The 16,344-nt window shown below is 39.4% G+C and overlaps 1 protein-coding gene across 2 annotated transcripts in view; it reads right to left on the reverse strand.

The window, feature by feature from the left end:
* Positions 1-16,344, reverse strand: part of AGMO (alkylglycerol monooxygenase) — a 191,295-nt gene that overhangs the window by 145,522 nt on the left and 29,429 nt on the right. For both annotated transcript variants that reach the window (XM_075828773.1, XM_075828774.1), the window contains exon 4: positions 14,616-14,767. In XM_075828773.1, the coding sequence (XP_075684888.1) occupies positions 14,616-14,767 (152 nt within the window). The remainder of the gene's footprint in view (positions 1-14,615; positions 14,768-16,344) is intronic.

Raw genomic sequence — 16,344 nt, forward strand, 5'->3', positions numbered from 1 at the left:
ACTCTGCCAAAATGTAATAGAGTATAGACCCCTCATGTCCTGACTCACTTCACCGCACCACGTCTGTCATCTCAACGTATGAAACACATTCTATGAAAAATGACAAAATAAAAAAGGAAAAAGGTTTTCGCTTCTTCTCTTGTTTTTTTTAAATAAATCCAATTAATAATTCATTGTTTTTGATAGTTTTATTTATTTAAATATGTAATATTTATGTCATTTTTTTTTATATTTTTAAAAAAAAAAATTGTTTAACTGTTTTCACAGTTTAGATCGTGATTTTCGGGTCGGCCGGCAGCGGTGTGTCAGCCGCGAGCCGCCCACAAATCGCGGGCCATGCACATGGCCGAGACCATTATTTTCAATGAGACTGGCTGTAATAACGCTTTCCCGTTCTTTCTGCGGTCCAGGCTCCCTGGCCATGCACGGACCGTGGAAACCACGGTCATGTGCATGGCCCCATAGGAATGAATGGGGCCGCCATTCTCTCGTAGATTTTCGGGAAATTGCAGGGCCTAAGAGTGGAAAAAAGTGTAAGATATAAAGGCCTATTATGTAAGTAATTCAGGTTTGTTACCTAAATAATAAAACTTTCCCAAACTTGCTCCAGAGCTGCTCTTCCTATTATTCCTGAGGACAGGAAGTTGTAACCATAGTCAGCCATTTTGTAGCACACAGAGAGCTATCTTTGGTCACCCAGTCACACAGCTTTCTCCTCTTTCCATGATCCTCTCTTCATGTGTGTCAATCTTGTACGTATACATTTTTCCCAGAATCACACCCTGTGTTGTCTATACCTACATGGGTTAGTACACAAGTGTAGTCCTACACAGCAGAAGGCCGCCAACACGATACCTAATACTTCCTCAGAGACGTAAGTTGAAGCACCCAGGCCCCCTATGCAAAATCTGTAATTGGGCCCCTCAGGAACCAGGGTTCGGGAGCGACTGCTACCTCTGCATCCCCTATAGCTATGATTTTATTTATTTTGGGTCCGATTCAGTTGAAACCACCGTCTATTTCTACTTGGTTGGATTTCCCTGAAAACTGGTGTCTGTCGCTCTGATGTCTTCTAGGACTGTATCCAAGCCAAATCCCAATCCCTTTACAAGCTTTTTAGCCAGCATTAGTAATGTCAAAGTGACGGAAACATATATGCGTAGAGAGAGGGATAACCTCAGTGCAGGCGTCCGAGGTCATGTGATCCACCATTTTGCCATGATTCGTGTGCCATGAACCCTAAGGGCATGTTCAGACGTGGCGGAATTGCTGTTGAATTCCGCAGTGGAAATCCGCAGCAGCCGTTTTTTACATTGTTTTCTATACCTTTTTAGGTAACTTTGTTCAGATGCTGCGGAAAATAACTGTGCGGAATTTAGGCTGCGGTGCTGAATTTTCCCTCCACAGCACGCACAGGCACAGATTTTCACTGCGGATTTCAGCCTTTGCAATGCAGAAACTGAAATCTGCGGCAAGTCCGCTGTGATATTCGCAACGTTTGAATTAGCTGTCAAATATGCAAATGTTGCTGCAGATTCGTTGCGTAATTGCCGCAAATTTGTAGCAACATTCGCGGTGGAAAAATTCTGCCACGTCCGAACATGCCCTAAAAGTTTTGTAATTCACTGAGTCAGAAACTTTTGGGAAATTCGAGCCAAATTAAATTTGTGTGGGATCGATTTGCTTATCTCTAAGGGTATGTTCACACGGCTTATTTTCGGACATATTTTGGGCCGTAAACGGTCGAAAAACGGGCAAAAAAATCTGACGCAGAATGCCTAGAAACATCTGCCCATTGATTTCAATGGGAAAAACGACCGCGTAAAAAAAGAAGTGCATGCCACTTTTTGAGCTGCTTTTGGAGCCCGCAAAAAAGAAGAGCATGTCGCGAGTTGCTTAAAAAACGGCTGAAAATCAGGAGCTGTTTTCCCTTGAAAACAGCTCCGTATTTTCAGACGTATTTTGTTAAGAGTATGAACATAGCCTTACTGTAAGCCTGGAGAAACAGCTGTAAAATGTGATAAGACATTTCACTTTGAAGTAGAAAAAAAAACAGCTGTACTAAAAAAATTTGGAATTTTTTTTAAAAATGTTTTTATGTTAGAAAAAATTTGTAAGCTGTATTAAAATCATATCAGTTAACACAGCTTTCTCAGAAAAAAATAACAACTCGATTGTCTTATATTTTGGGTTTTTAGGATATAAGAAAATATTTCAATTTTGAACTGATCCTATAAAATGTCCATATAGCAGAATTAGGTCATCCACGGCTAACGAGAGAAGTAGAACTACAAATACAAGCATGTTGATGGCAACGTTAGGACAGAATTTACATATCACAACTAAAACACTATGGCAATAAGAGCCTTCAACAGAATGGGGCTTGTAGTCCTCACCATCTATAGAACCTCGACTGATTATCCCACAGAGACTAGACAAGGTGCGGAAAACCACAACTTACACTAACAATAGTAGAAATTAAACAATAGTCCAGGAAATCCTCTCAGTGGCCTCAAGTGTAAGACGAAGATGAGACAAATCTAAGGAGATCATGATTGATAAGATACTCGGAAAATCTAACAGAGGAGAGGTCATCGCATTTCATAGGTATCAAGAAGGACCAATAGTTCAGGTTTTAGCCCATAATTCTTCAGATGGACGGAAATATTAGTTAAAATGGAAATATTAGGACTTTTTTGACTTTGAGGAACATGAGGAGGGCGGCAAATACTTTTGGCATCACTGTAGATTGGTTGCAATTTTGTACAGATTGTTTCTACTTTCATCACAGACACATATAAAGGTACAATCCTATTTTCCATTTTTCAGAATTGTTCCCAGAACGGAAACCAATGGCAAGCTTTTCTGGACTGTAAATCATCCTAAAAAAATCTTAAAATGCAAAAGACGTTCTAGAGTAGACGAGACATAGAGTAGAGATCAGTAGTGTTTTTCTTCCACCTCCACTGCCTATAAAACAGGTATTTTACAGCACTGTAGCCCACCATTTTTATCAATTCAGTCTAGTAAGGTCCAATGTGGCTCACGGTTGACACCATCCCTTCAGTCATATATTCAATTTTTTGCAGAGCATGTATATAATTCTTCTCAACCTACAGATAATAAAAAAAAATACCAGTGGATGACTCTTTTTTCCTATAGAGTCCTTATTTTCCCTTAGACTTTGGTTAGGGTCATTAGTACTCTACAGGGCCGAGGACAATGGAGCAGGTGGTATCAATAGGAAAGATATACATGAACCAAAAATTCAAACATGTTACAAAATCATAGGATTCAGTCAGGGTCGGGAACTATGGGAGACATGGCACTTTGTTGGGAGGCGAAGCATAACTAGAGTATAGATGAGTAGTTGGCAATGCCCAACAAGGGTAGACAATAAACAAGCAGGGTCAGGAGTCTGAAATCAGAGGTCAAGGGAAAGCCGGCTACCAATGACACCAGGGTCTGACACTGATGGCAGAGGACCCAGGTGCAAGACGTGTGTGTCCCCCCCCCCTACCGTATCAATCACACGCTGGAAATATGTCACACACGCTACTCACACGCTGAAGACATGCCGCACACGGGCCACTACACAACAATTATTCACCTTTACCAGATTTCAGTGCTGACCAATGGTAAAATCCCTGGGGGTAGGAAAGAGACAACTTTTGCAAAAATAAGACGATGCCCTTTATATAAGTAATCCATGCAGTAGTGGCAGAGGGCGTCCCCTGTTCTTTGCAGGGCCCCTGTGAAGCTCCACCGATTAAACGTGTGTTTCCTCTGCCCCTGAATGACATCATCTTAATGCCGGAAGCCCCTTTAAATTCTAAGCACCAGTAACCTGAGATTTGCTGCCATTACAGCCCCTACAAGGGTTTTCAACTATTTATGGAAATTCAAAAATAGCAAAGCAAAACCAGACCGAGTTATCCTTCCAAAAACACCTGCAAGAGCTGCAATATCGGCCCGGTCCCTGTTGAAACTTTTGGAAAACGTATATAAGTGAGGAACAAATCTAGGACTGAGTATCACGCAGACTGTACTCGTGTTTTTTATTATTCTAGGTGACAAGGTTGTTTGACCATTTCTTACTCTAGCAGAAATTGGAGCATGGTCCATGTTGTGCCCATTGCCGATCCGTTTACTGCCAACCAAAATTGCTGCAAGCCGTGTTGCACAGGGGAATATGAAGTTCAGCAGGAAAAATAATTCTGGAGGTCCATCCTGGAGAGCCGGTGCATTTCTACTTTTAGTTGTATTTCTGCTGTTTTTGTTGCACACACAGTGTATGTCATCAGGTTTTTTTGTGAAATAATCCCAAAAAGTTCTAGATCCCAGCAGCAAGTGATCTGCAAGTGGGATTTGTCCGTGCCGCTTAACCCTGACATTCTGTGGTAGCAAACATGCACATTTGGGTGATCCCTGCCTGCATGATTGTGTGGAGTTAGTTGATAGAGCTGTCCGACAGTTATTGTAGGTAGGTGCAAACCAACAGACAAAATGTAACACCAGGGGAGGCTCAAATATATATATATTTCACAAAAACAGAAAATTCTGCTCATGTTTATGAAGTCTGAAAACCATCCAGTTTCCTGGGCACACAGTTTTTTGGGTTTGATGAAAAAAAAAAAGTACCGTGTTTTTCGGACTATAAGGGCGGATTCACACGAACGTGAATTGCGTCCGTGCAGGCCGCGTGGTTTTCACGCGGCCCGCGTGGACCAATAGAAGTCTATGGGGCAGTACAGACAGTCCGTGCTTTTTGCGCAGCGTTTGTCGGCTGCGTAAAAAGCGCGACATGTTCAATATCTCGGCGTATTTCGCGCATCACGCACCCATTGAAGTCACTTCCGTGCGAACTGCCTGTTTCGCGCAACAGCTGTCAAAAGGATGAATGTAAACAGAAAAACACCACGTGCTTTTCTGTTTACAAACATCCAAATGGCGTGTCATAATCATGGCGGCTGCGCGAAAATCACGTAGCCGCGCATCATATGATGCTGCCTCACGGAGCAGGTAAGTGGCTTTTGCGCATGCAAAACGCCACGTTCATCTGAATCAGCCCTAAGGCGCACTCAGGTTTTAGACAACAAAAAATAGAAAAGTTTTTTCATTTTTTACTACTCTTACTACTTTTACAAAGCAAAAACTATTTGTTAAAAAAAATAATTTGTTCTGTTTCACCACATTCTGAGAGCCATTTTTTGGTACATACAATTTTTTTTTATCACTTTTTATTTCATTCCTTTTTCTTTACATTGTGCCTGGGGAAAAATTGTTATTTTTTTTGCAACTTTTAATATTTTTTTACACTCCTGAAAATGTATCTAACTTTTTTTCTTTAGGGTATGTTCACACGGCCTATTTACGGACGTAATTCGGGCGTTTTAGCCCCGAATTACGTCTGAAAATAGCGCCTCAATAGCGCTGACAAACATCTGCGCATTGAAAGCAATGGGCAGACGTTTGTCTGTTCACACGAGGCGTAATTTACGCGCCGCTGTCAAATGACGGCTCGTAAATAGACGCCCGCGTCGAAGAAGTGACCTGTCACTTCTTTGGCCGTAATTGGAGCCGTTATTCATTGACTCCAATGAATAGCAGCGCCAATTACGTCCGTAATGGACGCGGCGTTCAAGCGCCTGCACATGCCGGTACGGCTGAAATTACGGGGATGTTTTCAGGCTGAAACATCCCCGTAATTTCAGCCGTAACGGACGCCCTCGTGTGAACATACCCTTACAGCAATTTTCCACCTTCTTCTTCTCCCGCTTTCTAAAACCCAACATGGAAAAAACTAAATTCATCATCTTTCCTGCATCTCACTCAACCCCCTAACCAGAACGATCAGTCACTGTTAATGGCTCCACACTTTCCCCAGTCTCACAAGTCCGCTGCTTCCGGATATCATTGGTGTCCTACAGACCCCACATCCTAGACCTCACCACCTCCTGCTGCCTCCACCTCAAAAACATTTCTCGAATCTGCTTTACTCAACCTCAATTCACCAAAAATGCTTGCACAAGCCCTCATCATCTCCTGCCTAGATGACCTCAACATTCATGTTTGCAGCCCAGTTAATCTACCTCTCCCCTTGTTAATCCCCGGTCGGTTAATCTATTGTCTCTCCTATCTGCCAATGGCTTCACTGGCTACCCCTTTGCCCAGCGAATTCAGTTCAGAGTATTAACAATGACATACAAGGCTGCCCACAACCTGTCCCATTTATAATCTCCCGATACCTATCGACATGTAAACTCCTGCCCACAACCTGTCCCCTCCATATTTCACTGCCACGGTCTCACGAACCATACAGACACATAATCTCCTGTCTACAACCTGTCCCCTCTATACATTTCTATCCTAATCTCCCGATACCTACAGACATGTGATCTCCTGCCCGCAACCTGTCCTCTCCAAATTTCTCTGCACTCAACTCCCAAAACATACAGACACATAATCTCCTGTCTACAACCTGTTCCCTCCATACATCTCTCCCCGTACCCCCGATATCTACCCACATGTCATATCATGCCCACAACCTGTCCCCTCCATACATCTCTCCCTGTACCCCCCGATATCTACCCACGTCATATCATGCCCACAACCTGCCCCCTCCATACATCTCTCCCGTTACCCCCCGATATCTACCCACATGTAATATCATGTCCACAACCTGCCCCCTCCATAAATCAGTGCCCTAATCTCCTGACACCTATCCACATGTAATCTCCAGTCCACAACCTGCCCCCCTATATACCTCTGCCGTAGTCTCCTGATATCTACCCACACGTAATATCCAGTCCCCTCTATATACCTCTTCACTAATCTTTTAAAACCTACTGAAATATAGTCTTCTGCCCACATACAGTCCCCTCTATACAATCTCCCGATACAAAATTCCCTGTCCACAACACGGCCCTTCCACACATCTCTGCCCTAATCTCCTGATACCTCCCCTTACGTAACTCCAGTCCTCACAAGACCTTCTCCTCTGCTCCTCACATCATCGTCTCCAAGACTTCTCCCGAGCATCCCCCACACTCTGAAACTCTCTACCCCAACACATCAGACTCTCTCCCGCCATCCAAACCTTCGAAAGCAACCTGAACACCCCCTCTTAAGAAAGGTCTACACCCTACAATAACCCGGCCGCCACTACACAACCGGATGAACAGCTTCTACCCTCACCTACAGTCTCCTTCCCCCTTCCTTTTTAGATTATAAGCCCCTCGGGGGCCGGGTCCTCTCTCCTTCTGTACCAGTCTGTCATTCATTAAGCTCATGTCTATTATACTTGTTGTTTTTATTGTCTTTTGTACTAAAGCCTCATACGTATGTGGATTTAATGGCGCTTTAAAATAAATAATAATATGGAACTTTGTTTCTTCTAAGGTATTTCTGAACTCTTACCCCAAATATCAGACAAGTTCTTGTTTAAAGAGATATTACCCTATGCAAAGGGCATGAAAGGCCTGGTAGCTAGAGAGTAGCTGTGGAATGCCCTAGCAATGATACTGAATAAGCTGTGCCAACTTTTACCAGGGGTCAAATATGCCTGGAGGGCAGGGAAGAGTCAGATGTCAACCTCAGGTAATATAGCTTGCTGACAGCGACATATGGCGGTTACATTAACTGTGATGGAAAAATTGGGGCCGTATTGACGAGGTTTAGGAAGAAACCGGAGAAGTCCTGTTCTCGACACATGCTGCACTTGGTACGGTGTCATGGAATATTATCCACAGGAATATAACAAAGTCATAATTAGGGATTTGTGTTTATATGGAAGGGAACATTCTATGTATCTGAATTTAGGGCATGGTCTATACGCCCGGGACAAAGAAAGAGGAGATCAACGAGGGTAACCGTTACGAAGGATTAACTCATTCATACCTCACATTTATTCTCATGCTTTCACTACTTTATCTGGAGTGAATGTCAATGCAGCAGAGCTGTGTTCATTATTTAGTCCGAAGTGCCATTATATCCTGAAGATATAGAGTTTCCACAGCACTGCTGTCAAACGTATTGCATTATCTTAACAGGAAACAGCAAAATGACAAAGTCAGCTCTGCTACATAAGTACCCGATGCAAAATCTGTAACAGGGTCCCCATCTACCATGTGTCATGTTAATACTGGTATCTCCTTATGTGACAAAGGGGTATTTCAACCCCCTCAGAAACCAGGGGCCGTATGCATCTGCTACCTCTGCACCCCCTATATCTACACCCCTGCTCAATAATGTGTGATTAGTCCTTTAATGGAGAAAATGACACTTAAGTATGTTATAATGTTAATATTGGAACTACTCCTGTACAGTCTGTAGGCAGTCACAACCTGCACGGCTACAGGAACCATATCTCTTACATAAGATGTATATAATACCATATACTGCCCCCTTATGTGGCCTAAATAATACTGCCATATGGTGTTCTCATAATATCCTCATATAATGCTCAAATATTACCACCAGGTATAACTCCAAAATAGTACCGCCATGCTCCACCTAACCAAAAACACTATGTATAAATAATACTGCCATATGGTGCCCCAATGATATCATATAATGCCCAAATATTACCACTACATACCCACAAAATTGTACCACCATGTTCCACCTAACCAAAACCACCACATATAAATAATACTGCCATATGGTGTCCCAATAATATCATCATATAATGCCCAAATATTACCACTACATACCCCCAAAATTGTACCACCATGTTCCACCTAACCAAAACCACTATGTATAAATAATACTGCCATATGGTGCCCCAATGATATCATCATATAATGCCCAAATATTACCACTACATACCCACAAAATTGTACCACCATGTTCCACCTAACCAAAACCACCACATATAAATAATACTGCCATATGGTGTCCCAATAATATCATCATATAATGCCCAAATATTACCACTACATACCCCCAAAATTGTACCACAATGTTCCACCTAACCAAAACCACTATGTATAAATAATACTGCCATATGGTGCCCCAATGATATCATCATATAATGCCTAAATATTACCACTACATACCTCCAAAATTGTACCGCCATGTTCCACCTAACCAAAACCACCACATATAAATAATACTGCCATATGGTGTCCCAATAATATCATCATATAATGCCCAAATATTACCACTACATACCCCCAAAATTGTGCCACCATGTTTCACCTAAAGAAAACCACCATATTTTGTCCAAATAATACTGACATATCGTGTCCACCTAATATCATCAAATTCTGTCCAATCAGTACCACCATATATACCCCTTTATACTGCCTATTGTAAAGTGCCCAAATAATTCTGCCAAATAGTGCTCAAATATACCAATCCCAAGTGAATGGGATCAATCTATGTTTAGTATATGAAAATCAATATAAGAACATACATCTCACAGCTGAGGGTTTATCAGTGTAGGCCAGCGGGTGTAAGGGCATGCTGGGGGTTGTAGTTATGCAATAACTGGGAAGCCACAGGATTTAATCCACTTTCCCAAACATTGTATCTCTGATTTGGCCGGTGTAACTTTTTTTTAGTAACACTGTGGCTCCATTTATCTTTGGTTATCCATCGTATCAATCAGAGAACTGAGTCACTACCTTGTTCTGCTGGCCATACACATTAGGTAGCTGTCGTTTGGCCGACAGCTATTCCTCCCGATTCCCCCATACTTAGGCAAGCTTGGCTCGGCCGTGTGTAAATGTATTGTGAGTGAGGAGAGGGAGTAAGTCACTACCAGACTCCACTGGGACCTGCTTATCTACCCCGAGAATGAAAGAATGGTGCATATTGAAATCCAACAGCCCGATCCTTCTCTCCACCGATGTCTGCCTTCGGGGGTGAATCGGTAGGCCTCCATACACATCAGATAGTGAGCCAATCATCAGCAGGATCAGCCAACAGACCACCTTGATCCAGCGTTGCAGTAGAATATTTAAGGTTTTTTTCTACTTTCAGCAAGTAAAGCTTATTTATTGAATGAAAAGTTTTACGACTTTTCAATAAACTTTGTGCATCAACTCCTAACACTTTAAAAGATCTCTGCTTGCTGTCAATGTAAAATGTCATTATACAAAAAATATCCTTTATTTGCTGAAACCCAAATACCCTTTTACCTTTAAAATACAGAGCTAAGCTCCAGAATACCCCCAAAAACAAACATTTTAATTGAAATGAATGAACTTATTTCATTTTCATTCTATAGAACTGCTAGAGGTTTAGTTCCATACTTAGGCAAGCTTAATCAAACTCCTCTTTTCTTTTTTGGTTTGTGAGGAAACCATCATTTATTTTATTTCTTCCCCAAGGGACCGTAGAAAAAGATCCATTCTTCTGTCTCTTATTATTACTAAGGCTACTGCATCATATTTCCACAGAAAGTAACAAAGTAGCAGATGAAACCATTGTAGATGTCCCCAGAGCTGCCATCAGGCTGTACGACTGGTGCTGCCATATTGAGTCCTGGCGCCATGCGGCGTCAGGACATTGTGTGTACGAGGTTAAGAAAACCTGGTAAAGTAAATGGAGGAACCTGATCTAGGGTTATAATTCTGCTGATGATCCATTTAGGCATTTTCCCATTTTTTTCCACAAGTTTTTTTTTCTCAACCGTCATCCAAAGAGCTTATAACGCTTGTTAGATTGAGCCCCCTAAGGCCAAGGGACCAGTGGAGGCAACCATTATTATAAGGAAAAAGAGCGCTGTGGTACAAGATAGAGAACTTAAAGAGGCTGTCACCAGATTATAAGTGCCCTGTCTCCTACATAATGTGATCGGCGCTGTAATGTAGATAACAACAGTGGTTTTTATTTTGAAAAACTATCATTTTTTTGAGCAAGTTATGAGCAATTTTAGATTTATGCTAATTCGTTTCTTAATAGACAACTGGGCGTGTTTTTACTTTTTACCAACTGGGCGTTGTACAGAGGAGTGTATGAGGCTGACCAATCAGTGACCAATCAGCGACCAAGCCGTGACCAATCAGCGTCATACACTTCTCTCCATTCCAGCCCAGCTTCTTTCACTGCACAATCACGCTGTGCTGTCACTTACTCCCACACTAACTTTACCGAAGTGTCTTGAAAGTGAATAGACATCACCTCCAGGCAGGACGCAATGTCTATTCACTCTCCCGACACTTCGGTAAAGTTAATGTGGGAGTAAGTGACAGCACAGCGTGATTGTGCAGTGAAAGAAGCTGGGCTGGAATGGAGAGAAGAGTATGACGCTGATTGGTCACTGATTGGTCAGCGTCATACACCTCTCTTCACAATGCCCAGTTGGTAAAAGGTTAAAAAACGGGATACTTTTGCAGCCAAGGGGCAGTATTATAGTAGGTATATTCTTGTATATAGTGGCAGTATTATAGTAGTTATATTCTTGCATATAGGGGCAGTATTATAGTAGTTATAGTCTTGTATATAGGAGCAGTATTATAGTAGTTATATTCTTGTATATAGGGGGCAGTATTATAGTAGTTATATTCTTGTATATAGGGAGTAGTATTATAGTAGTTATATTCTTGTATATAGGGGGCAGTATTATAGTAGTTATATTCTTGTATATAGGAGCAGTATTATAGTAGTTATATTCTTGTATATAGGGGCAGTATTATAGTAGTTATATTCTTGTATATAGGGGGCAGTATTATAGTAGTTATATTTTTGTATATAGAAGCAGTATTATAGTAGTTATATTCTTGTATATAGGGGGCAGTATTATAGTAGTTATATTCTTGTATATAGGGGGCAGTATTATAGTAGTTATATTCTTGTATATAGGGGGCAGTATTATAGTAGTTATATTCTTGTATATAGGGGCAGTATTATAGTAGTTATATTCTTGTATATGGAGCAGTAGTATAGTAGTTATATTCTTGTATATAGGGGCAGTATTATAGTGGTTATATTCTTGTATATAGGAGCAGTATTATAGTAGTTATATTCTTGTATATAGGAGCAGTATTATAGTTTTTATATTCTTGTACATAGGGGCAGTATTATAGTAGTTATATTCTTGTATATAGGAGGCAGTATTATAGTAGTTATATTCTTGTATATAGGAGCAGTATTATAGTAGTTATATTCTTGTATATAGGTGCAGTATAAGGCTGGGTTCACACGACCTATTTTCAGACGTAAACGAGGCGTATTATGCCTCGTTTTACGCCTGAAAATAGGGCTGCAATACATTGGCAAACATCTGCCCAATCATTTGAATGGGTTTGCCGATGTACTGTGCAGACAACCTGTAATTTACGCGTCGTCGTTTGACAGCTGTCAAACGACGACGCGTAAATGGACTGCCTCGGCAAAGAAGTGCAGGGCACTTCTTTGCCACGTAATTTGAGCTGTTCTTCATTGAACTCAATGAAGCACAGCTCAAGATTTACGAGCGTCTCAGACGGCTCGCAAAATGCGAGGAGGAGCATTTACGTGTGAAATGAGGCAGCTGTTTTCTCTTGAAAACAGTCTGCCTTTTCACACATAAATGACAGCTAGCGTGTGAACATACCCTTATAGTAGTTATATTCTTGTATATAGGGGGCAGTATGATAGTAGTTATATTCTTGTACATAGGGGCAGTATTATAGTAGTTATATTCTTGTATATAGGGGGCAGTATTTTAGTAGTTATATTCTTGTATATAGGGGGCAGTATTATAGTAGTTATATTCTTGTACATAGTGGGCAGTATTATAGTAGTTATATTCTTGTTTATAGGTGGCAGTATTATTGTAGTTATATTCTTGTATATAGGGGCAGTATTATATTAGTTATATTCTTGTATATAGGGGCAGTATTATAGTAGTTATATTCTTGTATATAGGGGCAGTATTATATTAGTTATATTCTTGTATATGGGGGAAGTATTATAGTAGTTATATTCTTGTATATAGGGGGCAGTATTATAGTAGTTATATTCTTGTATATAGGGGCAGTATTATAGTAGTTATATTCTTGTATATAGGGGCAGTATTATAGTAGTTATATTCTTGTACATTGGGGGCAGTATTATACTAGTTATATTCTTGTATATAGGGGGCAGTATTATAGTAGTTATATTCTTGTATATAGGAGCAGTATTATAGTAGTTATATTCATGTATATAGGAGGCAGTATTATAGTAGTTATATTCTTGTATATAGGAGCAGTATTATAGTAGTTATATTCTTGTATATAGGGGGCAGTATTATAGTAGTTATATTCTTGTATTTAGGGGGCAGTATTATAGTAGTTATATTCTTGTATATAGGGGGCAGTATTATAGTAGTTATATTCTTGTATATAGGGGGCAGTATTATAGTAGTTACAATCTTGTTTATAGGTGGCAGTATTATTGTAGTTATATTCTTGTATATAGGGGCAGTATTATATTAGTTATATTCTTGTATATAGGGGCAGTATTATAGTAGTTATATTCTTGTATATAGGGGCAGTATTATATTAGTTATATTCTTGTATATGGGGGAAGTATTATAGTAGTTATATTCTTGTATATAGGGGGCAGTATTATAGTAGTTATATTCTTGTATATAGGATCAGTATTATAGTAATTATATTCTTGTATATAGGAGGCAGTATTATAGTAGTTATATTCTTGTATATAGGAGGCAGTATTATAGTAGTTATATTCTTGTATATAGGGGGCAGTTTTATAGTGGTTATATTCTTGTATATAGGAGCAGTATTATAGTAGTTATATTCTTGTATATAGGGGCAGTATTATAGTAGTTATATTCTTGTATATATAGGAGCAGTATTATAGTAGTTATATTCTTGTATATAGGGGGCAGTATTATAGTAGTTATATTCTTGTATATAGGATCAGTATTATAGTAGTTATATTCTTGTATATAGGATCAGTATTATAGTAGTTATATTCTTGTACATAGGGGCAGTATTATAGTAGTTATATTCTTGTATATAGGGGGCAGTATTATAGTAGTTATATTCTTGTATATAGGATCAGTATTATAGTAGTTATATTCTTGTATATAGGGGCAGTATTATAGTAGTTATATTCTTGTATATAGGAGGCAGTATTATAGTAGTTATATTCTTGTATATAGGGGCAGTATTATAGTAGTTATGTTCTTGTATATAGGGGCAGTATTATAGTAGTTATATTCTTGTATATAGGGGCAGTATTATAGTAGTTATATTCTTGTATATAGGAGGCAGTATTATAGTAGTTATATTCTTGTATATAGTGGACAGTATTATAGTAGTTATATTCTTGTATATAGGATCAGTATTATAGTAGTTATATTCTTGTACATAGGGGCAGTATTATAGTAGTTATATTCTTGTATATAGGGACAGTATTATAGTAGTTATATTCTTGTACGTAAGAGGCAGCATTATATTAGTTATATTTTGGTACATAGGGGGCAGTATGATAGTAGTTTTATTTTTGTACATAAGGGACAGTATTATTGCAGTAGGTTTGATAGAACTGTTATTACCAGGTAAAAGATCTTTTATACGTTTTTTCATCATATAACTTTTATTGTATGTTAGCTCTGCTTAGAATTTCCCTTAAGCACCGGCCGCATATCTACACAATACTGTAACTTTGCCTACCATGAGCCATTCTGTGGAACCAATAGTATCCAAAGTCCACACCAAGGAACGTCAAACACCACGTCCAATAAGAATCCCAAGGCAATTCAGCCATTCTGTAGTGGTTCCATACGTAGATGTATGTGGTCACCTCAACGCCTCTGAAGACAACGCTGTATTATAGGAAAAAAACAAACACATTTTCAGTACAGAAGATGCTGAGAAACAAACAGCAATAGATGTAGGGGTAAATACAATCCTTAATTAATTTAAAGGGATTTCTTAATATAATCCATTATGTTAGGCCATCAATGAAAGATCAGTGGTAGTCCATCCCCCATGATCGCCACTGATCAGCAGATTAAAGGGGCAGTGCTGCTCCCTCTCTGTGTACTACGCAACACAGCGACATTCATATGCTTGTGGTTGTACATGGTACTGCAGTTCATAATATTCAAATGAAGGGGGCTGAGCTGCAGTACCAAACACAGCCACACGCCTATGGATATTGCGGAGTCAGGTAGCGCACAGAAATGGGAGTTGCGGAGCGCAGCTGCCCCTTAGCTCTTTCTATGGCCTATTCTAAAATGCTCTTAAGATGATCATCGATTGAAGGCCTACTCCTTTAAATGTGACTGTGATACTAAATCATACCCAATAAGGGGGAAATACTAGCTCACAAAGCTCGCAATTCAAATCTATTATTACATTTCAGTGGGTAACAGTATAATATGCTGGATTTACAGGGACCGGGTGTAACAAATTTTAACCAGAAACTGAAGATATAGAAATATTCCTGTGACCATTATAAAATGTTCACGTAGAAGCAAAGAAAGAAAAAAAACAAGTACAAAGACTGGTCACCGGATGGAGATCTGGCTGCGCCGAGGAGAAGGGGATTTATAGAATGTGGTTCCAATTGTTTTACTTTTTAACTAGGGATAATGGGGCACTGCCACTCCCAACACAAAGTTAAAGTGGCGGTAACTGAAATCTCCCATTTCCTGCACAGGTGCCAGGCTTTAAACGAGACCTCGATTTACTGCCCTGTCAATGAGAGCCGCGCGCTGATCAAAATCCACCTGAAAAGGACTGCAGCAAAACGGGATTATATCTGTAACCCTGGTGTAACGTTATAACTGTACTGTAGGGAGCTACAATATTATATGTATTATTGTAGAAGTATTACTATTATCATCATCATCGTCATTATTATTATTATCATTATTATCATTATTATTATCATTATTATCATTATTATTATTAATCAGAATAATAATAATTAGGCCTGTTCTTCAAGATTTTATCATTAAAAAAAAATGCAAATTTCTATGCTGAGCCACCTATATCTTGTTGTGATTGCTTCTGTAGAAAAATTTGAAGCACTATCAATGATGCGATAGATAGATAGATAGCTAGATAGATATGAGATAGATAGATAGCTAGATAGATATGAGATAGATAGATAGCTAGATAGATATGAGATAGATAGATAGATAGCTAGATATGAGATAGCTAGATATGAGATAGATAGATAGATATGAGATAGATAGATATGAGATAGATAGATAGATAGATAGATATGAGATAGATAGATAGATAGATATGAGATAGATAGATAGATAGATAGATAGATAGATAGATAGATAGATAGATAGATATTAGATAGATAGATAGATAGATAGATAGATAGATAGATAGATGATAGATAGATAGATAGATAGATAGATAGATAGATAGATAGATAGAT

Source organism: Rhinoderma darwinii, chromosome 5 (assembly GCF_050947455.1).
Source record: "Rhinoderma darwinii isolate aRhiDar2 chromosome 5, aRhiDar2.hap1, whole genome shotgun sequence".
In the NCBI taxonomy this organism is placed as follows: domain Eukaryota; kingdom Metazoa; phylum Chordata; class Amphibia; order Anura; family Rhinodermatidae; genus Rhinoderma; species Rhinoderma darwinii.